Raw genomic sequence first — 25496 nt, forward strand, 5'->3', positions numbered from 1 at the left:
CCCGACACCAGTGCAGCCAAGATGCGGCATAGATTGACTATAAACAATGCAGTGTACCATCCTCTTCATTGTCTGCAGTAAGACCCCCCCTGATCAATGTCATAGTGACAGAGACCCTCTTTACATGGCTCATCCACTCTTCTATAAACTGTAATCATTCTGCAACTTTCTAATTTACTTTTCTCACCATTTTCAACGCTTGAGATTTACTTTCAGTGATTAGAAATATTCTTCTTTCCAGCCCAGCACTGAGGAGATGACTTCTCACAGATTTTCTCCCTTAGTCCCAGCGCCAGGCAGGGAATTGCCTAAACTGGATACAAACAAGTCGTGAGCAGGACAAGCTTCTGAATATATCCCTCCAGTGACAGCAAGCAGAGGTCTTAAATGCTGAGGAATTCAAACATAAAATGTTTCATCTTAATAAAATAATTCTATGGAGTGAACGGCGTCAGAGCGAGAAAGTATCACAGAATGCTGTTTAATACGGAACCTGAAGAAACACGAGGCCAACCGGGCACTTTGTGCGTATATATAGAATAAACCCCCCAAACCCTGCTTAAAACGCAGAGCAATGAAAGGAATCCTCATTCCACATCCCTCCCCGAAAACCAGGAGCCAAATAACCTTCCACAGGAATAAGTGTTCTGTCGGGCGCTGGTCTCACTCCTCGGCCGCCGCCTGCTCCGTAAAGCAGTGCGCTGTGCCGTTCAGCAGATCTACCAGGATATGCAGCAGCTCAGTATATTGCCCCTCTTCCTGGAAGGACAGTGGAGGGAGCTGATCCTGCAGGTTGCGCTCCACCATCCGGGACAAGGCGCAGCGCAGGTCTCCGATGAGTGCGATAGTGCGGGGGTCACTCTCCAGCTTCAGGAGATCCGTATCAGAAAGAGACACCACCATCTGTTCTCCGTTATCTGTCAGGGATGTAACAGGGAGAAGAACCTGATCAGACACCTTACCCCACCACTACAACAGCAGCAGCGCCACACGGCTGGTCTAACTATTCTCTGGGCCACTACCATTTAAAAAAAATAAATAAAAATTATTTTTATATATATATATATATATATATATATATATATATATATATATATATATAATTATATGTTTTATTACTTTTGCACAACAACAACAAAAAAAAGTTTTGCATTGCTTTTTTTTAATATTGCACTATTTTTGCTGGATGACTTTTCATTGGTATTTTTGGGTACATAAATTGTTGCTTTTTATTTATTTATTTTTGTGGCAAGTAAGGGGGGGGGGGGGGACAGCAATTTTGGCATTGCTTTGTTTTTAGTGTTCATGGTAGGGGATAAATTACATGATAATTGTGTAGTGCGGGTCGACACAGCGATACCAAATATGAGGGAATTTTTTTATTTTAGCAATTTTTCCTATTGAAAAGTGCAGTGATAGGCCTCATGCACACGACAGTATTTTTTCACGATCCGCAAAACGGGGTTCCGTTGATCCGTGTCCGTGTTTTTTCTTCCGTGTGTCTTCCTTGATTTTTGGAGGATCACCAGACATGAAGGAAAGTTAAAAAAAAAAAAAAAAAAAAAAAAAAAAAAAAGTGCGGCACCTGAGGGATTAATTGTGAGGATCACAGCCCCCTGTAAGAGATCGGGTGCTGCCAGGCAGCAGGGGGCAGTCATGTACACAGTTCTTAGTATATTCTAACTTGAAGCGTCCCCATCACCATGGGAACGCCTCTGTGTTAGAATATACTGTCGGATCTGAGTTTTCACAACTGTAGGCACAGGACGGCAGGCTTAGTTAAAAAAACGAGATTTTTGTGAAACTCACCTGTAAAATCTCTTTCTCGCGTGGTTCATTGGGGGACACAGGACCGTGGGTATAGCTTGCTGCTGCCACTAGGAGGCGACACTAGGCTGAAAAGTGATAACTCCTCCCCTGCAGGCTATACCCCCTCCAGCCTGGAGAGAGCATATCAGTTTGTGCCCAAGCAATAGGAGTAGGAGAAAATAACCATACGGTAAACAACCAACAACTGACCAATGCCAGTCGGATCAAACCAGAACTGGGGCCATAGTGGCTCCACAACCGCCAACAATCACGGCAAACAGAAATCACTGGGTGGGAGCTGTGTCCCCCAATGAACCACGCGAGAAAGAGATTTTACAGGTGAGTTTCACAAAAATCTCGTTTTCTCGCTGGTATCATTGGGGGACACAGGACCGTGGGACGTCCTAAAGCAGTCCACGGGGAGGGAAAAAAATCACATGCCCCTGGAGAAAAAACGTCCTTGAGGATGCGTAACTCACTGTCGCCTGCAAGAATTTGCTGCCTGGAACAGTATCCGCCGGTGCCTAGGAAGGCACCCGGTAAGACTTGACGAACGTGTGCCCGGAAGACCAAGACACTGCCTTCCACTCTGGAAGCTACTGCACGAGGAGATGGACCCGAGAATCGCCGACCGCTGGTCGGGTGGGCCAAGACTCAGCTGGGCGTTGCCCACCCGAGGGCGGAATGCCCGAGCAACTGTTGAACGGATCTATCCGGAAAACATCCTTTGGAGGCCGTCAGCCTTGACAAGGACCCCAGGATAAGAATTGGTAGAAGTCCTTAGGGCTGTAGGCGCCAGACAAGGACAAGCAAACCCAGAGGCCAAATCACATGGCTGATTGAGAGCTCGGTCCGTGTACTACGAGGGAGAAAGAAGAGAAACCCATGTCTGTGAGGCGTGGAAAGGCGACCACCTTCTGCGAAAAAAGAGGACCTTGGACGGAACACTGCCCTATGTTCATACTCAAAGAAAAAAAGTACGTACAAGAAGGCGTAACAATTCAGAGAAAAAAATAATAAACAATGCCACCAAACAGCTGGCTCCTGGCCGCAGCTGTGGAAGCAGAACTAAAAAGCCAAGTCCTTAGGATTCACCTCTGGTCCAGAGAACAGCCCCTAGGGAGCGGAATATTGGTAGACCAACGCCCTCATAGCCAGAGAGGCTGGTGGTGAGATCTCTAGTAAGAGAAGCTGCCTGAGAATCACTAGGAAACAAACGCCTGAGCCAGGCGTGCCCCACTGCCGGCCAAAGTATCAATACCACATGGGAAAAGTAAGTAAAATAAAAGCCAATGTGAGCACCGCCAGTGATGGGAGCCCCGTCACTGACCATATTTCAACAAAACAGTAACGCTGCCTGGAAGGGCAGACGAGTGGAACAAAGATGAGAGAAATACTCTTGCCGGGTGAAGTTCGACCACAACGTCCAACGCCTTCACCATACCCGAGGAACCCTGGGCCCGAAAAAAATAAATAAATAAATAGGGATGGGCTCCCAGAGTCGTACAACCCATGGCTACTGGTCAGCTAGACAGGAGGATAAGGAGATCAGTTATCCACCACGAGGGGAGACCGGAAAGGAAACGTGTGATCCGTACCAGGAACGAAACTCCTACTAACAGGGGACGTCGTAACATACACCCGCTCTACCCGTCTTGGGAAGACTCTCAGTCCACCCCCGGAATGAGCAGTGAAAGAACAACCACCATTGACTTGAGGTGATATCACTGACATCTGAAGAGAGGTAGCACCACTGGCGACACAGTATGACTACTAGATCCAGGTCCCGCTTAGAACGGCAATCTAGAGCAGACGAGTGCCGTAGGGACTGATCTACCCAGTAGAACGCACTCAAAAGGTAGGTGCCGATCAGCCATTGTAATTACACCATCGCCACACCCGAGCCTACGACAGAAGGACAATAGCCAACAATAATGAAGAAAGACCGGCACTCACTATAGCCTTCAACAAAAGATGATGTCTTTTTTGGTCACATACAATACTCTGACGCGTTACGGCTCACATCAAGAGCCTTTCTCAAACATATGGATATGGATTGGATGTGGCAGAAGGACAACAGTTGTCAGAGCCACGTACCCTTATTGGTAGAAAACCAGAAAGAGGCCAGAACTAAAGCCCATTCCCATGTGAGACGGGGGCTCCACAGCGTCTAGTGGAGATGCGACACACCGCCAGAAGGGGAGGCCCTACCAGGGAAGCCCCAAGAGTAATGCACACGCCATACTCCAGCCGAGGAGTAGACCACACCGTAGAGGTCACTGATTCTCATGGTAGAGGAATCCGCTGCCTGACGAAAGAACTGTGCAGAAGGAGCCTTCGCATGTAGCGGAGACTCAAACACCCCTCGTGCGGTAGGGGCTACCGTATGCTCCGCCAGCGTGGACATGAGGGGACGGCCTGAGAACATCCAGGAGAAGTTCTGGTATCAAGCTGGCCCAGTCAGTAGAGCCAACCCTAACCCCTCCACCTGACAAGGGCGCTGAACAGGAGCAACTGCCGAATTAGTACCAGGGTAGAACCCCTACCTGAGGGGGGGCTGTCTCGCTACAGCGATTAGGAGCATCTGGCCCTAGCGTGAAGACTACCCTGCGAAGGAGAAGCCGTTGTAGTAGCCACTGCAGATTGCCAGCATAACGCCCTCATCTAGATAAGGATGAGTGGTGGACTCAGCATCCGGAGTCGGTGGAATACTCTGCTTGCTGGATCTTGATCACAGTACTCTGTGCAGTGTGACTGACCTGAACGGTGGAGGCTCATGGGGATGGGGAGTCTCTAGGACACATAAGAGTGGGTGACTCCCCTGAGAGCACAAAGGCCACATTCTTGTGTCTCCAAAGGGTGCATGAAGAAAAGAGGGATACAAAATGGGGGTATCCATAGTCTCCAGTGGCAGTATCCATATGCCACTAGATGGAGAATATCAGGCACCAGCGGTACCGACTGTTGCCACGGACCACCTGTGAAGGGAACCAAGGCATCTAGAGTCGTGGCGTAGCTGAAATACAGCATGCAAAGATGCATAGCGATTCCCCCGTTACTGGATCGTTTGTAGAGGGAACTGCCATAGGAAGTATGTGATGGCAAATGGGAGGTGGAATAGCAACCAACGGAAGCGCAAACCCCCGGTAGGGAAGGGGGTAGCGATAGTCAGAACCGCAAGCTACGGAAGTGTAAGTACCCACTCAATGGAGGGGGAAAAACCGACGGCAAACACTGCACCCAGTGGCAGTGCAAACGCTTTACCTACGATCGGGAGTAACATATCCAGTAAGTACTGTACCCCGAGGTCGTGCAATACATCACCCATCGAAGGGGGTAACGCACCTAGCAGGAACTTGCATATTAACGAGTTCTGTACTCTGTGGGAGGTGTCATCTTCCCCCCCCAGAAGGGTGTAATGCGTACGTAAACACTGCGACAGCAGTGAGAATGCCATCATGCCACCTAACAGACGGTTAATGTATGCTGACAATACTGAGCCCAGTGGAACTTCAATTCCGCCACTCACAGAAAGAGGGACACCTTGCCGGCATTGAGGCCAATGCTAGTGAGGTCAGTCCACCTCAGGAAGGAGGTAAAACCCAAATTAAGCACTGTATCTAGTAGAAGTGTAAATAGTGCCTAAGGAAGGGGTTAATGCATACACCAGAACCGGTTAACACGGACGTAATCTAGGGACCGAATAACTGTCCTGCCTCGGCCCGCTCGTGCGCAGTTCCACCTCTCAGCCTCTAGCCATGGCTGTTGCAGGTTGCGGCGGTGTTGAAATAAGAACCAAACTACCCGGAGGTGGAATGGAACTAAAGGTCTGCTTACCGATTGCACAGACGGTGCTGTAGTAACCAAACGACCCAGGAGGGTGGATTGGGAACTTCCAGAGGTCCCCCGCTGAGTTGCGCAGGGTAGAAACTCAAACAGACGCCCCCGGAGGGTGGATGGGAAGTTTCAGTTGTCCACAACTGGATTTGCGCAGTCGGATATTTGCGCAGTAGTAGCACCATTAACCAACCGGTCTCAGAGGGCGGATCGGGATCCTCCAGATGTACCCCACTGGATTTATGCAGTTGGAGCATCATCAACCAAACGGCCCGGAGGGCGGATTGGGGACCCTTCGGATGTACCCACTGGATTTACGAAGTTGGAGCATTATCAACCAAACGGCCCCAGAGAGCGGATTGGGATCCTCCAGATGTACCCCACTGGATCTATGCAGTTGGAGCATAATCAACCAAACGGCCTCAGAGGGCGGATTGGGATCCTCCAGATGTACCCCACTGGATCTATGCAGTTGGAGCATTATCAACCAAACGGCCCGGAGGGCGGAATGGGAATCTCTCAGATGTACTCCACTGGATATGCGCAGTTGGAGCATAATCAACCAAACGGCCTCAGGTGGCGGATTGGGATCCCTCATACGTACTCCATTGGAACTTGTGGGCTGAGGAGAGCAGGATCTGCATGCGCAAAATTTTGTTTTTTTTTTAACTAATTTTTTATGCGGACCTAGCCCGATATGGAGAAGGGCTGTATACTGCAATATAAAGGCACATTGTGCCTGCAGACAGAATCTATAGAAAGCAGGGGCCTGAAATGAGGGAGGAAGTTCCGGCCTAGAAGGCCGCAAAGCCGGGGACTAAATTATCACGCCGGCCGACCGGGACTCACCGCTAGTCAGTACATAGCGAACCTGGATCGATGTCCGGAATGCGGTCACCTGAGTCCGCTGACCACGTAAGCCCATCGGAGGAGTAAATATGCGTGGCCGAAGGAAATCAGAAAGAAATAAAACGGTAGGCCCAAATAAAGCCGGGGCATAAATTTTGCGGCGTCCGGCCGAGTAGGGAATCCGTTCTGCCTGCTCTCCCGGGACGGCTTAGTGGACTCCTGAAAAGGGAGCCGCCGAGAAGGTGCGTCGCTTGGCCGACCGGGAAGCCCACCCGGTCGGTCGGAGAGCGGGGTCACCGGAATAGGGCGCAGAAGGCGCCTGTTTGTAGTCGGGAAGGGTGAAAGTAACATGCCGCGGCCGTGGAAAGGGATTAACCCTTTCTACTGAGGTGAGCTGGGCGATGGGTGGAGGATTCCTCACCCCCTCAAGAAGGGGCCATGTGAGGGGGACAGGGAGGGACAGTAAAACTCACCAGACTTCATCTGTGTTCTTCACCCATAGTCTTGTACCAGCAGGGCCACCCCACGACCGCTGGCACCAGGCATCAGGGGTCCATGTAGAGAAGGGCTGGGGAGGAGGTGGCCCTCTTGCTGGCGGGAAGCAGGGGAGCTAGGCTGCCCTGGTCCACTTTGTCTTCTTGGGGGAGGCAGGGCGGTGGAAAGGCAACACCGGCCAGCCTCCCAGGGAGACAGAGACGCATGCGAATCTGTGCCCCTTAACCTAAAAATAAAATAAAATAAAAACAAAAATCGTAAAAGAGCCACCCTGCTAAGCAGGGAGGTCTGCCTCCTACGACACTAAGCTAAAAACTGATATGCTCTCTCCAGGCTGGAGGGGGTATAGCCTGCAGGGGAGGAGTTATCACTTTTCAGCCTAGTGTCGCCTCCTAGTGGCAGCAGCAAGCTATACCCACGGTCCTGTGTCCCCCAATGATACCAGCGAGAAAAAAAATTATATATATATCCTGTTTGGGAAGTTTCTTCATTGGAAATGCATTCGTTCAATAAAAAAATAAAAACATTACGGTGGAGACGGCGACGAGATCGGAATAAATGCCCCAAATCTTCAATCTGACTGAAAGATTGAACAATCTAAACAAAAACAGCACCACAGATGTCCGCAGGCTGTTTGCAGTATTAGAGCTCGGTTCAGACAAGCTGCACAGACACAGCCCTGTTTATGACCCTGTGCCATCTCCATTCATTTCTATGGGGCTATTATTCTGGTGTTGATTAACCCTTTCTACTGATGACAGGTATCCGGATCTTGTGGCCAGTACTAGGATGCACCTAAAGCAATCCACTGCCCGGTCTTCATGCAGCGGCTCCTATCAGCCCTATGCGTCCAGGCGGCACGTCACTGCTGGGCAATACATCACTGTTGAGGCCAGGGACTGGCAGCAGCAGTGACCCAGATGTGAACAAACCTGGAGCCAGAGGCATTGCCGAGAGGAGCCACTGAGCCGCAGGAGTGTGAATTTTTTTTCTTTAAAAACGCCAAAAGCTGGCTTTTTTTTTTTTCATTTTTTCTATTACTTTGGGGGGCATACTGACTAGATTTTATTAACTCTTTCCTCTGTGTGTATGGTGGTGGGGGGGGGAGACTAATACCAGTATTGTGTAAAGGCACGCTTACGCTCCAGTCTCGGCACAAAAAAAATACAGAAAGTGTACTGGTTACTGCAAGCAGCGGACCATCGTCTCATCTAACGGACCATTGTGCTTTCACAATGCACTGCTCGTAACAGGAAAGCAGCAGACATATGAGATTTTACTTTCTTCTCCAGTCAGGTCCAAAGATAAAACCCTTCCACTGTGACGGAAGACTGAGATGTAAGTGATAAACGGTAAAGGTGCGGATTTATTGACAACCTAAAGCTGAACCCAAGATCAGTAGATTATAGCTGTGAACGGCCGCACCAGGAGACGGCGAGGGGTCTGTGGTACTTACCTCTCATAGAGACAGAGCTGTCAGTCAGCAAGAGAACAGCCAGGGGGTGAACCATGGCGCTGTCCCGTACGAAGACCACATTGGAAGACTTGACGGCCTGGAAGTAGGTGAGCCAGGGCATGACGAAATTCTTCACGTCCCTGTAAGACAGAGGATGACCGTTCACAGAGTCCGAGGACGGTATGTACATAGGACAGAGACTATGACTACATGGGTGGTTCACAGAGCGTTCTGCAAACACCACGTCTCCCAGAATGCGTCGCACATGCCCCACATTACGGTCCTAGGACGAGGCGCTCACCTGTTGACAGTGCTCTTGTGCAACTGCACGGGTCCTGATTTGGTTTTGTACAGGAGGCTACTGGGCCGGAACTTCCCTCGGACCACGTACCCTCGTCTCACCTGAGAAGAGATGAGGAAAGGTCAACAAATGATGGGGGTATTGATCCCTATTATATATATCTATAGTCTCCCGCTTACCTGTATAAGTTTGGGGTACAGCCCGGCCAGTAGAATCCCTTTCACCAGCTCCTCCTGGTCGCTCAGCTGGTTGCACAGGGCGGATCGGTTCATGCATTCATGTGCTTCATCTACCAGGGCGGCGTCTTGCACGTTGGAGGAAAACTGTGCGACGAGACCTGGAGGATACAGATCAGGGTGTGGGGTCAATAATGGACCCATCCTCACTGCTGTGCTAATATCAAGGCCATGGCTCACCTTGGATGAAGCGCAGCGCAGATTTGGAGAGCACATTATCTTCCACAAAGTCATCCCGAGCGGCGTTGTTCCTTGTACCGAGCACCTCCTTCCAGGTTTGGTAAATCCGGACAAATGCCAGGTGGTCACTACACGACTGCCCGCTGAACATAGTCTTCACCTGGACACAAAAATCTAGATGATAGAAAACCTGGCACCTGCATTATCCCTCGCAGCAGAGGTGGAGCAGCCACCTAGTGGAGGAAATAATAACTGCAGAAGGCAGCGCCCCCTCTTGGTCCGTCTCACCTTGTTCACTTCTGTCCTGTTCATTATTCCACCCTGAAACGGGTCCTTGGTGAGACAGGCCACGATGACCAGCAGCGGGTGCAGGCAGCGGAATATAGAGGCCAGCACAATGGCCTTTGCTAGGCTGGGGTCAGTCGAGATGCTGGCGACACGTTGGCCTAGCAGCGTCAGCTCTTCATTTTTATCCAGGACACCTGGAGACGCAAGCATTATTATTAAACTTGTCAGGTCATATACGTACACACCTCCACACTATGGTTTATACTGCAGCTCTGCTCCATTAGAACACTTATGATCAGTGATTGTCTATTGGAGTCCGAGGTATTCTGAAATCCTCTTCCTGTCTTATCAAAGGCTTAGGTTGCTACCCTCTCCTTCCTCCATGCTTTACCCTGCAGCTACACAGGGCTACACAGGGTCTTATTACAACCAGTACGATGCTCCCCCCTCTACATACCCCGTGATAATGTGTCACATACTGATCTCCTGCAGGAATCGCACGGCGTCCATGACAGCGTGGCGGTCGGGACTCTCCAGGGCTTGAGAGAGGAACTCTACAGCCTGAATCAAGGAAAAACTAAATGAAATATTACTGACAAAGCAACGGGCAGCCGTCTGGTGCGGGCGGGCATCTCACCGTCATCTCTGGGGTGTGAATCTTGGCCTGGACCACCAGGTTCTCCAATGGTATCCGTAGTATCTCCGCCACCTGGAAGGTGGGCATGGCCTGATGCTGCTCGCGGGTGAACAGATGGTAGGAGAACCCTGGCTGGCAGCGTCCGGCTCGGCCACGTCTCTGGGTCACGTTGGACTTAGACACCCAGGTGGTGTCCAAACATGAGACCTGCAGCAGACAGCAGAGGCTCAACATACAGATAACGTCTACATGTAGTATGATCATGTGCGCTAGTGACTCTTCAGCTGATGCAAAACTACAACTCCCAGCATTTCCTTAGGTTGGATATCACAAGGGTATTTTTTTTACTTGCAATACCCAAAACAGGTAAAGGAGCCAACTAGTGGTAGGAATTGTCACTGCAGGAGATACTGGTCCTACCTTTGTCTTGAGGTCGTACCGCTGTTCTTTGTGCATTCCGGTGTCGACCACGTGTACGATGTCGTCGATGGTGACCGACGTCTCCGCGATATTTGTAGCAAGGACAATTTTACGAACGCCAGGAGGCGGGGACTCGAATATGGCCTGCTGGTTCATCAAGGGGACGTTGGAGTGAACTGTTGTGGGAAACAGAGGTGACATTTTCACATGAATGAAAGGGCGTGTATACTTTTGCATCCTTTGTTTAATCTAGAAGCTGGACGCTCTTGATTCAAATTTTCCTCCCATCTCAGGCTACAGCTCTTATGCAGATCTATGCGTTTCTATGGTTACAGACTACAAACAAACCCTGTGTAGTCTATTCAAGCCAATCCCACCGGAAAATCATGCACAGTTTTGCAGAGAGTTCATACCACCCACCTGGTAGGATCAGGTGCTGTCTGTTCCTCTGCTGCTGCAGAATCTCTTGTACGCGGCGAATCTCCTGCCAGCCGGGAAGGAAGCAGAGAATCCCCCCTACGAGCAGAGGATACAGAGATCAGCAATAGGAGGTCTCTCCTGTGCACCAACACAGTCTGGGGGGGGGGGGGGGGGAAGCCACCCAGGGCAAACGTGGAAATCCCTACATGGCAACCAGGTCTGCTCCACCTGTAAACTCACAGAGACCTTTCTTGGGGCTCACCTGGAGGGCCACACTTGTCGATTTGAAGGATGACGTCACTGATCAGATCCAGGTCCGGGACACATTCCTCACGAGTCTGAAAACGAGAGAAAATCTCAGAAGGGGGCGCCCAGAGTCCATGTCTTAACATATGGCCGTCCTCCTCCAGAGACAGAGGCTGAGCTGCACACGACCTGCCGATAGGCTCAGTTTTTGGAAGAAATGTCTTTCTGACCCAGAATAAACTCTTTAACCCCTTAAGGACCATAAGTGTTTTCTAGCATTTTTAACGCAGGTGACGTATAATGTGTAAAGGCATCGGTTAGGACATACATGAGGTATAACAGGCCCCTGCTGGACCCCAGGGTGCTCAGCTCCGCGGGAAGTGGGGAGGTGGTCAATCCCAGCCGCCCTCCGGCAGGCGCTGGCATGGCGATCACCGTCACACAACTTGCAGGTCGGACTTGCACAAACACTACCCCAAAAAATTAATTTGCGGTTTACAGTAAATATGGCGCAGCATCCAGGCCCTGCGCAACGGAATTAGTAAGCCTAAGCTTAGGCCCAACCTGCAAAAAGGTTTTCTAATAGGAGCCTAATTGTAGGATCCAGACGATCACACCAACTAAACAGATTCCCGCCGACGCCCCAACAGGTTTTTGACATTGAGACAATGGGAATCTTTATAAAACGAGTTGTCTACAATCCGGGGTTGTACGGATATAAAAACACTTGTTCTACTTTTAATTTGCACTTTATAGAAGTATTTAACGATTTATTCATTTTGAGGTCGCTTCCTGTTAGATGCCATTTAGACCACAGTGGGGGGGGGGGGGGGGGGGACTTTCACCTCTTGCATGCGCAGAAGGCAGTCACTTCGCTCTTGATTGTTAAGGACGCGATTACGGCATTGCGCGCTCCCAACATGATCACGTGGTGGCGTCATCACGCTGAGCGGAGGTCCTTCACAATCAATAGCAAAAGCAACTGCTTCTGCGCTTGCAAGTGGATGGGGCAAGCAATTTATTTTATTTTTAAACCCTAAAAGGCCATACTGAAGTAGTGTATCCGTTTTTAACCACAGTGTGCGCTCTGGTCTAAGCGGCTGTTAGAAACTGTCCCACTGATTTGAACGAGGTCTGTCTGGCCATAAAAAAAATGGCCAAAAATAGGACATAGACCTTAATAGGTGCCAAAAATGGCCTTGAGGCAGCCATTACTTAAACTTCCGTCACACGGACATTTTTAACGTAGCCTTATGTATGTTTTATGGCTAGAGGAAGATGTGATGTCCACATCGATACACGTTGCCGTGTCCTTTCTTTAATAAATTTCGACTTTTGGAATATCAGCAGCGCTGATGGCCGAGCTCAAAATGATATTTGGGTAATCTCTCCATTCATGTCTCAAGCGCTTGGCTAACTCCCATAGAAATGAATGTCCGACCATCTGCTCCATTCATTATGGGGTTTTACGGGGCCTCCATTATAGTGATCAGTGGGGGTCCCAGTGGTAGGACCCCTGCCAATCCATTATCCCCTGTCCTGTGGAATGGTGGACACGCATATATTGGGAATACCCTTTTAAATTTTCCTGGACATCTCCTGTACATACCTGTGGCTTTTGGTAGGACCTCCGTCCCAGCACAGGTAAGATATCTTCCAGATAATGCTCCTTCACGGGGTACATAAATCCCGGCACCCTTACAATCGGGCAGTCTCCAAAGTAGCGGGAGATGCGTTCGTTGTCGCCGGTGGCGCTCATCAGGACGATCTTGATGTTGGGGTTCAAGTCTAGAACTTGCTGGAGGAGGATAAGCAGGAAGTCCGTGTTCACGTCCCGCTCATGCACCTCATCCACCACCACGTGGCTCACCCCTTCCAGCTCTGGATTAGTCTGCAGCTTCTTTAGCAGCACCCCAACAGTGCAGAAGAGGAGGGCGCCCCCGCGTGGCGGCAGATCACTCTCCAGTCTGACCTGATAGCCCACGTTATGGCGAAGGCTCGGCCCCAATTCTTGGCCCACACGGTGAGCCACGGACACGGCACTGATCCTTCGGGGCTGAGTGATTAGCATGTTACACTGAGCGCCGTGGCCACACAGGATAGCGTCCTCCAGGATGTAGCGTGGGATGCGGGTGGTTTTGCCACATCCGGTGTCCCCGGCGATCACAACCACTTGATGTTTCTTAATGGCGGACAGGATGAGCTCACGATGCTCGTCAGTGGGCAGCTCCTGTAGGGCGATACTGCTGTCCCACCTTTCTTCCAGGGAGCGGCTGATATGGGAAGCTTCGGCCTCAGATAGCGGGGTGTACGGGCGGCCGGTGATTGGGTCAGAGAAATCAGAGGACGCACAGGACTCATCTGACGCCTCCATAGATGAGGCCTCATCGTAATTTTCTTGGAAACTTGATCGAGTGCCGGGCTCTAAGGGAAACTGGAAAAAAAAAAAGAAAATAAATTCAGAATAAATCCCCCTAAAATAATCAAGAACTTTAAAAAGGCTTATTTTACACATTATACTCCAGTCACATTTAAAGCTGCAACCGCAATTCAGCAAGTTACCAGACAGCAAAGCATTGAGGGTGCTCAGATAGTAAAGACCCAGTTACAGCAATCGGGTCAAAATATAAACTGTAAAGGCAACCAGGAGGATGTTGAAAGCAGCTCTGGATGTGACTAGAGTATAACACATAAGGAAACTGACATTTTAAGGAAGGGGCTGTGAATGGTAAGGCACCCCTCAAAATGGACTCGGCAGACTTACCCTCCAGAAATAATCCTCAATCCTCTGCAGCAGGTGCTCGGGAACCTGGAACCTCTTTGCTTGTCTATGCTGTTCTTTAACTTTCTGCACTGATGAGATGTTGTACATGACGTTAGTCAGGGGCTGATTGTGGGGGTCGAGGAGTCCCAGGTCCTAAAAATAGGAAACACAAAACCATGACTAATAAAAAAAAAAATATTATATTATAATATATAATATTGTGCTTGCCCTGGGGTTGCCATGGTAGCAATACCAATACCAACTCTGTACTGGCCTCCTGCCATGTGACCTCCAGTCTTGTCAGTAGGGCTGGGTGATTAACTAAATTCATTCACCTTTTTAGAAACTGGCGATATATATATATTTTTTAATTGTCCTATCGAAATGTTTCCTTCTGGAGCATTGTATTAGCGCAGCCTGTACGCCGTTTTCAGTTCCCGTCACCCGCGCCAGGGACTGAAGAGACGCCCACACAGGCTGCGCTGATACAGTGCACCAGATCACCAGTGCTGACTGTATCCGGGCTCCCGCTGTAATGGCTGGCCACTTAACACCCTAGAAGCCGCAGTCAGTAGTGATCATGGCATCTAGGCAGTTACAGAGGCTCCCTGTCACTATCGACCTCCCAACAAACGCTGATGTATTGCCACGGCCGCCAACAGGGCAGGACAGGTGGTACTGCCGACAGGCCCCGCTGGTGGCTTCTGTTCAGCCCAGGCACACGGGGCCTGCTCACGTCACATAAATTAAACTGCATGGGCCCCATTTCAGCAAAACATCAAATTAGCCAACTCAGATTCCAAATACTGGAACAAATACCGGCGGGACGAAGAGGCGGTAACCGGATCGCGCGCCTAAAAGAACGCGAATCGTTTTGGATATTTGAACTTAATACCCTCTTTCCAAACGGTATGAATCGGGACTTTGATTTCTGTACATCATGATAAACTTTTTCAGATTGATACTACTATATGTGTGGCAAGCTAAATACAACTGGACATTCAATATCCCATACTCATCTTCTTCTTTTCATATCTAATATAAATGACCTTTGGTTGTAATGTGACATTTATTAATGACATTTACTAATACCATTTTCTTTTTACCTCCCACAGACAAAATGACTCTTAAAGTCCATCCCAACCAGGTAGTATACGATACAATATAGTCATATAGTACTAAATATTATTTCCATATAGCCGTATAGAACATAAGATGCAATTTATAGCAGACTATACTATACCCATATTATATTGCACGAAGTCTATATTATACTGGTTATAGAATTTAATTCAGAATGACTGTACTTTTTTGGCCATTATTATTACCTATATACCCTGGTTGGTTATATCTATCTCTGCCTGCATTGCTTTATCTTAAATGGGCCTCTGCCGCAAGCCACTGATGCCTCTGTTATTGTAACAACCCCTATACCTCCCATGCCAGTACTATCTTGCCAGCACAGGTCTCGGCGGGCCTACTGCGCATGCGCGCGGCGGCGTCATGCGTGCGACGGAGCCGGGGGCGTGTGCAGGACGCCAGCCCACACCGGCGGCACACTTTAAAAATGACATCAGCGCTGCTCACACCAGCGCATCCCCCAGCAGGCAACATGCAGCCCGGACAAAGGTAATTGACACCCCATCTACTCTACTCTCCTGTGGCAAACTCTGACAATATGTCCCCATGGGATGTGACCCTGACCCTTACCTAGTATTACATCGGAGGCTCTATTTATGTATACCTACATGTCTATATACTATTACTTAAACCTATTGACAATTATAACCTCTGCAATACCTTACAGGTCTTGTCACCCCAGAGAAGCTCTGCCATACTGTCATATTGTCTGCCCAACCTTGCCTTTGTCAACTAAGAATTTCGCATGAGACACTACCATTTTACTGCTTGTGGACTCCAGCTCCTTCTTGCTCCTTCTTGCTCCTTCTTGCTTTTTCTTGCTTTTTCTTGTTTTCAATTTTGCCGCCCAATGTTGTACTCAACTGTATGTAGCTCTATTATAGATGATATCTAAATGATACGACAGTATACTTACCTGTCATCCTCTGTGCCCCTAAGTGATTTGATAGCTGACTATTTTGACATACATGCAATATATACCATGAACAATGATGCAATATATACTATTTTATTATATATAATGTCTCCTGACATATTACATTGTATCTTACTCCAGGCCGTGATCAAGGTCCCATACAAGGACCGAAACGTTAAACGTTGGCCAAGTCTTTTGCATTCCTGGATGCTTAAAAACAATGAAATTTTGGAATAATATCATGAAATGAAAATTATATCATGAAATGAAAATATAAAAATAATTTTCCTATATACGAAAAACGAGTGCCGTGGTCTCCTTTTACTATACACCATTTCAGTGATGGACTCACCTGCCCACCCGGCCTCTACCCCCATGGTGACATACTACCACATCATTGCATCTTACCCACCTAATGCAAATGCATCAGTGTGCAAGGTGGGAAACGTCGGGGCCCAGATGCTTTTTTTTATTTTTATAATGCACATATTATCTGTATGTAACATGTACCACTGTGTGTATGTAATGAAGAGTGTACGTATAGGTATGTACTGTATATACAGTGTATGTGAGTGTTCATGTGTGTGTGTAGAAACTAAGAGGTCTGTGGCCACGCAGAAAAACATGCATCGCGAAAGCCACAAATTTAACCCCTTAAGGACTCAGCCCTATTTCACCTTAAGGACTTGGCCATTTTTTGCAAATCTGACCAGTGTCACTTTAAGTGCTGATAACTTTAAAACGCTTTGACTTATCCAGGCCGTTCTGAGAGTGTTTTTTCGTCACATATTGTACTTCATGACACTGCTAAAATTGGGTCAAAAAAGTTTTTTTGCATAAAGAAATACCATATTTACCAAAAATGTAAAAAAAAATAGCAAATTTCAAAGTTTCAGTTTCTCTACTTCTGTAATACATAGTAATACCCCCCAAAATTGTGATGACTTTACATTCCCCGTCTACTTCACGTTTGTAGCATTTTGGGAATGATATTTTATTTTTGGGGAATGTTACAAGGCTTAGAAGTTTAGAAGCAAATTTTGAAATTTTTCTGAAATCTTCAAAATCCCACTTTTTATGGACCAGTTCAGGTTTGAAGTCACTTTGTGAGGCTTAGATAATATAAACCTCCCAAAAATGACGTCATGGGTCCCTAAGGGGTTAAAGCTTTTTATTCCATTATCGCCCACCAAAAAAATAATAAAAGTTCATCTACATGTGCCCCAGAATGGTCACTAAAAATACGATTCGCCAAGATTTATGTTCTTATCACGTCAGTCCATACTAAGTCTCAGGCCTCTTGCACACGACCGTATGTTTTTTGCGGTCCGTTTTGAACTTATCAGTTTTCAGTTTTTTGTTTCAGTAGCGTTTCCGTTTCGCCGTTAGGTTTCCATTTGTGATCCATTTTTTGAGGATCGCAAACGGAAGCATACAGTAAGGGTTCATTCACACGTCCGTAAGTGTTTTCCACTATAATAGAAAATGCCTATTATTGTCCGCTATTGACATGGTCTATTTTTTTGCGGCGCCGCAGACCGGAAGTTTGAGGCTGCGGAACGGAAGTGAAAATAAATGGGTCCACACCCGTTCAGCATAATTGTGGAACGGATCCGGACCATTCATACGGACGTCTGAATGGAGCCTTATGTTTGAACAATAAGTACTTTAAAAAAATTGGGCTGGGCATAACATTTTCAGTAGATGGTTCCGCAAAAACGGAACGGATAAGGAAGACATACGGATGCATTCTGTGTGCATTCCTTTTTTTTTGTGGAACCATTGACTTAAATAGAGCCACGGAGCGCGATTTGAGGGCAATAATAGGACATGTTCTATCTTTGAACAGAACGGAAATACGGAAACGGAATGCATATGGAGTACCTTCCGTTGTTTTTGCTGACCCATTGAAGTGAATGGTTTCACATACAGACCGCAAAGGGAATCCGCAAAAACGGAATGGAAACAATAAACGTTTGTGTGCAAGAGTCTGCTGATGCCAACCCCAGAGCAAGCGCAATACTTTCTGCTTCCCGCTAACGTTCTCAGTCTGTTAGGCTTCATGCACACGACCGTGAAGAGTTTCACAATGTGCAGATCCCGGATGTGTGCATGCCGCAATAATTTTTTTTTAACCTTCTAAAAAAAACGTTCTAGCCTTCTACTGTTTTGCAGGCCAACAGAACAGGCGGTGTGCGGTCCGCATCTTTGGTGGCCCCATTGAAATAAATGGGTCTGTAGCTGATCCGTACAAAATGTGGATCGCATTTGGGCCACAAAGATGGTCGTGTTCCGTTCCGCAAAATGGGGTTCCGTTGTTCCGTGATCCGTTTCCGTGTGTCTTCCTTGATTTTTGGAGGACCACCAGACATAAAGGAAAGTAAAAAAAAAAGTCTAAGACAGGTTTGCCATTCAAATCATAGGAAAAAAAAAAAAAAGGACGCGAATGACAATCTTGTGTGCCTCCGCGTTTTTTTGCGGCCCCATTGACTTGAATGGGTCCGCAAACCGTTTGCCGCGAAAATAATAGGACAGGTTATATTTTTTTGACGGACTGGAACCACGGACGTCAAACGGTGCATTAGCCGAGTTTTCAAAGAACCCATTGAAAGACAACGGGTCCGCAGAAAATCACAAAAAACGGCACAACGGTCACGGAATAAAACAACAGTGATTTTTTAGGAGTCCGATTTTCTGGTGCAAATGATAAAAAAAAAAAAAAAAAAAAAAAAGAGTTAGGGACACAACGCTTTAAAAAGTTGGCATACGACTCTGCTATATTCCCATCAATGTCTCCACACGGACACCGATTTTCAGGGTAAAGTATCCATAGGTGGCGCTATAGAGAGCTAGATACATACAAACAATCCCATCCCTGTAAGGCCGTGTTCCTCAACTCCAGTCCTCGGGGGCCACCTGCCAGTCATGTTTTTAGGATTTCCTTAGTACTGGGTATTCTCAAATGATGACGGGTAGGTGGGCCCTGAGGACTGGAGTTGGGGAACACTGCTGTAAGGGGCCGCACAAGCCCAAGCACAAACCTTTAGCTTCTGACAGGCGAGGGCGGCAGCTTTCCTCTCAGCTTCAGTCCGGCGCTGGCCCCTCGCAACGAAGGTCAAAGGTTCGGGCCAGTGGAGGGTCAGATGGCAGGTCTTGATTCGTCCTCCTACGTGCTCGTATTTCACGTAATCCTGCAAGAGGGAAAAAAAAACAACTATATAACGACAGTTTTGTAGGGGGACACAGTCCACAACTACAACTCCTAGCATGTATTTCCACAACAACTGGAGAGTCACAGACACAGATGGGAGGTCACAGCTAAAGATCATTGTGTGTTAGCACAAGTGACGTACCGCAGAACTGCATGAGGTGGCCACTTGAATGACGGAGGAGAGCAGATGTTTGGGATTGGAGAACACACGGAGACACCGGGCGGCTTCTGCATCTCCATCAGACACTTCCACTGGGACAACCCTAAAGAGACAAAGCAACAAACATAAAATAACAGCGACTACTGGCCACTGACCAACATGACTAGGGATGAGCGAATCTACTTCGGATGAAACATCCGAAGTCGATTCACATAATACTTCACTTGAATACTGTATAGAGTGAGCGCTCCGTACAGTATTAGAATGTATTGGCTCAGATGAACCAAAGTTATTACTTCGCAAGACTTTGCATAATAACTTCATCAATTTCTACTGTAAAAAAACATTTCCCGAACTCGTACCTTGGAACCGACCCAGAGTTCGGGAAATGTTTTTTTACAGTAGAAATTGATTTATGAAGTGAAGTAATAACTTCAGCTCATCTGAGCCAATACATTCTAATACTGTACGGAGCGCCCGCCCCGTACAGCATTTAAACAAAGTATTATGCGAATCGACTTCAGATGTTTCATCTGAAGTTGATTCGCTCATCCCTTAATATGACCATACATTACTGATCCTGAGTTACATCGTGTATTATACTCCAGAGCTGCACTCACTATTCTGCTGGTGCAGTCACTGGATACATACAATACTTATCCTGTACTGATCCTGAGTTACATCCTGTATTATACTCCAGAGCTGCACTCGCTATTCTGCTGGTGCAGTCACTGTGTACATACATGACTTATCCTGTACTGATCCTGAGTTACATCCCGTATTATACTCCAGAGCTGCACTCACTATTCTGCTGGGGCAGTCACTGTGTACATATCTTATCCTGTACTGATCCTGAGTTACATCCTGTATTATACGCCAGAGCTGCACTCACTATTCTGCTGGTGCAGTCACTGCGTACATACATTACTTATCCTGTACTGACCCTGAGTTACATCCTGTATTATACTCCAGAGCTGCACTCACTATTCTGCTGGTGCAGTCACTGTGTACATACATTACATTACTTATCCTGTACTGATCCTGAGTTACATCCTGTATTATACTCCAGAGCTGCACTCACTATTCTGCTGGTGCAGTCCCTGTGTACATACATTACTTATCCTGTACTGATCCTGAGTTACATCCTGTATTATACTCCAGAGCTGCACTCACTGTGTACATATATTATCCTGTACTGATCCTGAGTTACATCCTGAATTATACCCCAGAGCTGCACTCACTATTCTGCTGGTGCAGTCACTGTGTATATACATTACTGATCCTGTACTGACCCCGAGTTACATCCTGTATTATACTCCAGAGCTGCACTCACTATTCTGCTGGTGCAGTCATTGCATTATGCACAGTTATAAGGAGTCCCTGTAAATACCTGAAGCACTGCCTGTGGCACCCGCTTCATAAAGATAGCAGGGTGCCGGCCCCTAGTTTTGGCGATACTGATCCAAACCCTATTATAACTCTACCTGGACTCTCGGATCCTCGTTCTTGTCCGTGAAGAGACGGGTTCCGCATCCTCTCTGATCTGCACTGGATCACTCGGCCCCAGCAATCCAAGATCCTGCAAGGACAGACACAACATCCGTCCTGTAGTCTCCAATTTTGTAAAGCTGATATATTTTTTTAGTGGGAAAATACAATGCAATGTTTATCCGGCCTGTCAGGATGGACCGCGGAGGATTCTCTCATCATCCGCTCACTTACAGTTACAACATCTCTGCCTTAAAGGGGTATTCCCATCATAATGGTCACTGTTAAATCTGTTAATGATTTTGACAGTGATCATTTTTGTAAATATACTTTATTAACAAATTCCCACCGATTAGGATAAAATTCATCCCCACTTACCTTATTGTTGTGACTCGGTCTCCCCTGGTTACGACCACCGCTCTTCTCCAAAATCCCGATGGTTGCGCTTGCCCAGAAGACTCCTCCTTTTCTCCCGGCCGGGCCGCTCGCTGTCCTGAATGCGCACACTGCCGCGCATGCGCGACGGTGACTGCTTCCCGGCCAGAATAGTACAGAGCTGCGAACGCGCACGCCGGCTCTGTACTATACTGGCCAAAAATAAGTCACCATGGCGCATGCGCGGCGGCGTGTGCGTTCAGTCCAGCGCGCGGCCCGGCCGGGAGAAGACTTCAATCAAGATGAAGCCCGCCCCCAGCCAAAATCCAGGAAGTGAATGCGCGGTGGCAGCAGGTAAGTATAAAAACGCAAAGTGGGATAACCCCTTTAAGTGGCTGCAGATCAGGGTCAAACACGGGCCAGTGCGCTGAGCTCTGGCTGCTTTCTCAGAATGACCACCAGATGGCAGTGGAGGGCGACATTAGTACAACTTTCTTATACATTTACCTGTAGTATTTTACACGCCATGGCCGCCGCCTGCCGCTCCGCATCGATCTTTTTTGGTCCATAACCTTCTACTTCAATGAGTTTTGGCCATTTTAGGCGAAGAGTGACTCTCTAAAAGAAAAAAAAAAAAAAGTGCAGATGAAGAGGACGGGAGAAACGAGACCACAATTATCACAATGTCATGTAAAAGAAATCCTAGAATATCAACCACTGGAGTCGCAGCGAGTCCTCCGCTCATCATAAAGGGTTTGTCCCATTACAAACACTTCCCACAGGATTGGGGATGCGTCTGCTCGGTGGAGGTCTGACCCCTGGTCCTATGTTCCTCTGTCCGAGGACTGCTGTGTACAAGCGTTACACTAAGTGCCAATTCACACGTCCGCAATTTGGGTCCGTATTTGTTTCGCAATTTGCGGACCCATTCACTTTCAATGGGGCTGGAACGGATGCAAATACACATTTTCGGGATCCGCATCCGCATTTTCGTGATCCGCATCCATTTTTTCGGGATCCGTTTTTCGGGATCCGCAATTTCGTTTCTGAAAAAAATAGAACATGTCCTATTCTTGTCCGCAATTGCAGACCAGAAAAGGCATTTTCTATTACCCTGGGTTCACACCTGAGCATTCTGAAAGGAGCGCTCTGTATGCGCGATTGTACCGGCGTTTACAATCGCGCATACAGAGACAGGCGAACACACATTGTCGCGCGTTCCCAAATATCTATGTACGGGAATGCGCGACAAAACGCCCCAAAAAAGCTCAAGAACTTGTTTGAGCGTCGGGCGTTTTACAGCGCGATCGTACGCGCTGTAAAACGCCCTGGTGAGAACCATTCCCATAGGGAAGCATTGGTTTCTCCTTGTTGAGCGTTTTACAGCGCGTAGGAACGCGCTGTAAAACGCTCAGGTGTGAACTTAGGGTTATAGTGTCTGTGATGTGCGGATCGCACATTGCAGGTGTCCGTGTTTTGCGGATCCGCAAAACACTTACGGACGTGTGAATGGACCCTTAGAGACCGTTCACACGCCATCTTTTGCTGAAATTTCGCCTGCGGCCGAGCAGTTTATGGAGCAGGATCCCTTCTCGGTGCGGTTGTAGCTTTAAACCGCCGCTCTGCCATTCTGGGCGACAGAAACTACTCAATAAACCACGCCGGCGGAATTTCAGTGCAGCCGTCTGCACCAAAATCCACCAGCAAGAGGCGTGGTGTGAACAGCCCCCATAGAGTTGGCAGGGCGCATGCTCGATCTGTCGCTCCATCAGGACCAGGGAACAGGACCTCTGACCTCAGGAGCAGTGGGAGCCTCCACAAATAATGTCAGAATCACTGACAGCAAGCAGAGATACTGAAGATGCTGAGGAATGACTATTCTTCATATGATGATTGTGTCATCGGGGGAGGGGGGCACTCACGTTTTTGCTGCCGCTGCCGCTGTGGGTGTAGGTCAGCTTGTCCCGCACCTGTGATGTCCGCAGGCCCTGGCTGATGACGCAGTGCAGCAAGTTCTTCGGAGACGGGAACTGTTTTAGGAGATTTGTGTCTACTGAGGAAGAAAATAAAGGGTTACACACCAGAGAAGATCGGGGCACGGGAATAGGGGCGTACGCTGAATAGAACTACAACTCAGTAACCTGGGCAACAGAGCAGCGGCGCCAGTGACCTGGGCAACAACGAGCGACAGAGCGCAGCGGCGCCAGTGACCTGGGCAACAACGAGCGACAGAGAGCAGCGGCTCCAGTGACCTGGGCAACAACGAGCGACAGAGAGCAGCGGCGCCAGTGACCTGGGCAACAACGAGCGACAGAGAGCAGCGGCGCCAGTGACCTGGGCAACAACGAGCGACAGAGCGCAGCGGCGCCAGTGACCTGGGCAACAACGAGCGACAGAGCGCAGCGGCGCCAGTGACCTGGGCAACAACGAGCGACAGAGCGCAGCGGCGCCAGTGACCTGGGCAACAACGAGCGACAGAGCGCAGCGGCGCCAGTGACCTGGGCAACAACGAGCGACAGAGCGCAGCGGCGCCAGTGACCTGGGCAACAACGAGCGACAGAGCGCAGCGGCACCAGTGACCTGGGCAACAACGAGCGACAGAGCGCAGCGGCGCCAGTGACCTGGGCAACAACGAGCGACAGAGCGCAGCGGCGCCAGTGACCTGGGCAACAACGAGCGACAGAGCGCAGCGGCGCCAGTGACCTGGGCAACAACGAGCGACAGAGCGCAGCGGCGCCAGTGACCTGGGCAACAACGAGCGACAGAGCGCAGCGGCGCCAGTGACCTGGGCAACAACGAGCGACAGAGCGCAGCGGCGCCAGTGACCTGGGCAACAACGAGCGACAGAGCGCAGCGGCGCCAGTGACCTGGGCAACAACGAGCGACAGAGCGCAGCGGCGCCAGTGACCTGGGCAACAACGAGCGACAGAGCGCAGCGACGCCAGTGACCTGGGCAACAACGAGCGACAGAGCGCAGCGGCGCCTGTGACCTGGGCAACAACGAGCGACAGAGAGCAGCGGCGCCAGTGACCTGGGCAACAACGAGCGACAGAGAGCAGCGGCGCCAGTGACCTGGGCAACAACGAGCGACAGAGAGCAGCGGCGCCAGTGACCTGGGCAACAACGAGCGACAGAGAGCAGCGGCGCCAGTGACCTGGGCAACGAGCGACAGAGAGCAGCGGCGTTAGTAGAAATGTAGATCGGTCTGGTGACTGTGTCCACGTCCTATAAGGGGAGCACTAAACAGATCTCCTGGAGGGGCACCAATCCAAGGTTACCCACTGGAGGGTGGCATCTGGCGACACTTGGGTTCAGGTTGGGAGGCCGCAGTGAATAGCGGCAGAAGCAGTGCCAGGATCGCCACGACCTCTGTGACATCTCTGCGGCAGACACCAGCAGTGATGAGGGCAGAGGGGGCACCATCTCCACGGGCAGGGGTGACACTGACATTACCGGGGTATGGAGGGCTGTAGGCTCAGGGTCAGACAGGGGACGATACCGCAGGGAGCGCCGTGTAGGTCAAGCAGCAGACATCTCACCTGGCGCCATGTCCCCGGCCGCCGCCGGCCTCTCCTCCGCCCTCAGAGGATTAGCGCGGTATCTCCCAGAACACAGAGGCCGGATAGGATGCCCATGTACCCGGCATAACAACCTGCTGAGCAGCGGCATGACAACCGAGGGCGCCGCCATCACTAAAGAGCACTGACACCAGGGGACGGGAAGGGCGGCTAACTCCGCCACAGCGACACTGGAGGAGCAGCGGCCGCCAGAGGAACTGCAGCTACAGGCGGGGAAGAGGAATTGTGTCATATATGTAGTACAGGTAGGTGATTATATACTCAGGTAGGTGTATTCTAGAAGTGTACCAAATCCAAAGGCTATCTAATTCCTGTTTCAGGTCATTTTTCCATATTTGTTATAAAACATAACATTAAAAAAATATATTTATTAAAAACAACTGTTTCTATTACCCAAAATACTAACAAAATAAAATTTGAAAGTGACCATTTGTGTGTATTTGTTTCATTTTTTTTTTTTACAATAGATTTCTGTAACTACTATAAGGGACCCACTGGGATATTAACGTCATGTCCCCCTTAGTCACTGAGCTGCGGCTTTATAATAAATACTGCCCATCAGCCTTTACTACACTGAACAAAAATATAAACGCAACACTTTCGGTTTTGCTCCCATTTTGCATGAGCTGAACTCAAAGATCTGAAACATTTTCTACAGACACAAAAGACCCATTACTCTCAAATATTGTT

The 25496-nt window shown here is 48.9% G+C and overlaps 1 protein-coding gene across 2 annotated transcripts; it reads right to left on the reverse strand.

The window, feature by feature from the left end:
* Window positions 1-476: 476 nt before the first annotated feature.
* On the reverse strand, window positions 477-24930 carry DHX30 (DExH-box helicase 30). 2 transcript variants are annotated; one of them, XM_044295687.1, is made up of 19 exons: window positions 24768-24930; window positions 23151-23278; window positions 21736-21846; window positions 20850-20944; window positions 19348-19468; window positions 19036-19185; window positions 13939-14091; window positions 12784-13608; window positions 11191-11266; window positions 10929-11024; window positions 10509-10684; window positions 10089-10295; window positions 9931-10012; window positions 9452-9645; window positions 9164-9323; window positions 8927-9084; window positions 8748-8848; window positions 8447-8586; window positions 477-917 (listed from the first exon to the last, which is right to left on the reverse strand). In XM_044295687.1, the coding sequence occupies exons 1-19, from the start codon at window positions 24916-24918 to the stop codon at window positions 664-666; spliced, it is 3378 nt and encodes a 1125-aa protein (XP_044151622.1). In that variant the 5' UTR covers window positions 24919-24930; the 3' UTR covers window positions 477-663. The 2 variants fall into 2 exon arrangements, with proteins under 2 accessions (XP_044151622.1, XP_044151621.1); XM_044295686.1 differs by having other exon boundaries at window positions 23151-23281.
* Between the last annotated feature and the right edge of the window lie 566 nt (window positions 24931-25496).

The sequence above is a fragment of the Bufo gargarizans genome, chromosome 5 (assembly GCF_014858855.1).
Source record: "Bufo gargarizans isolate SCDJY-AF-19 chromosome 5, ASM1485885v1, whole genome shotgun sequence".
Taxonomy (NCBI): Eukaryota; Metazoa; Chordata; class Amphibia; order Anura; family Bufonidae; genus Bufo; species Bufo gargarizans.

Coding starts and splice junctions, on each gene's coding strand:
- DHX30 (XM_044295686.1), bottom strand. CDS start 24,918: ATGGCGGCGCCCTCGGTTGTCATGCCGCTGCTCAGCAGGTTGTTATGC. Junction 11,267..12,783: donor GGTCCTACCAAAAGCCACAG/GTATGTACAGGA, acceptor TCTCGTTTTCAG/ACTCGTGAGGAATGTGTCCC. Junction 9,324..9,451: donor ACAGGACAGAAGTGAACAAG/GTGAGACGGACC, acceptor TTTTGTGTCCAG/GTGAAGACTATGTTCAGCGG.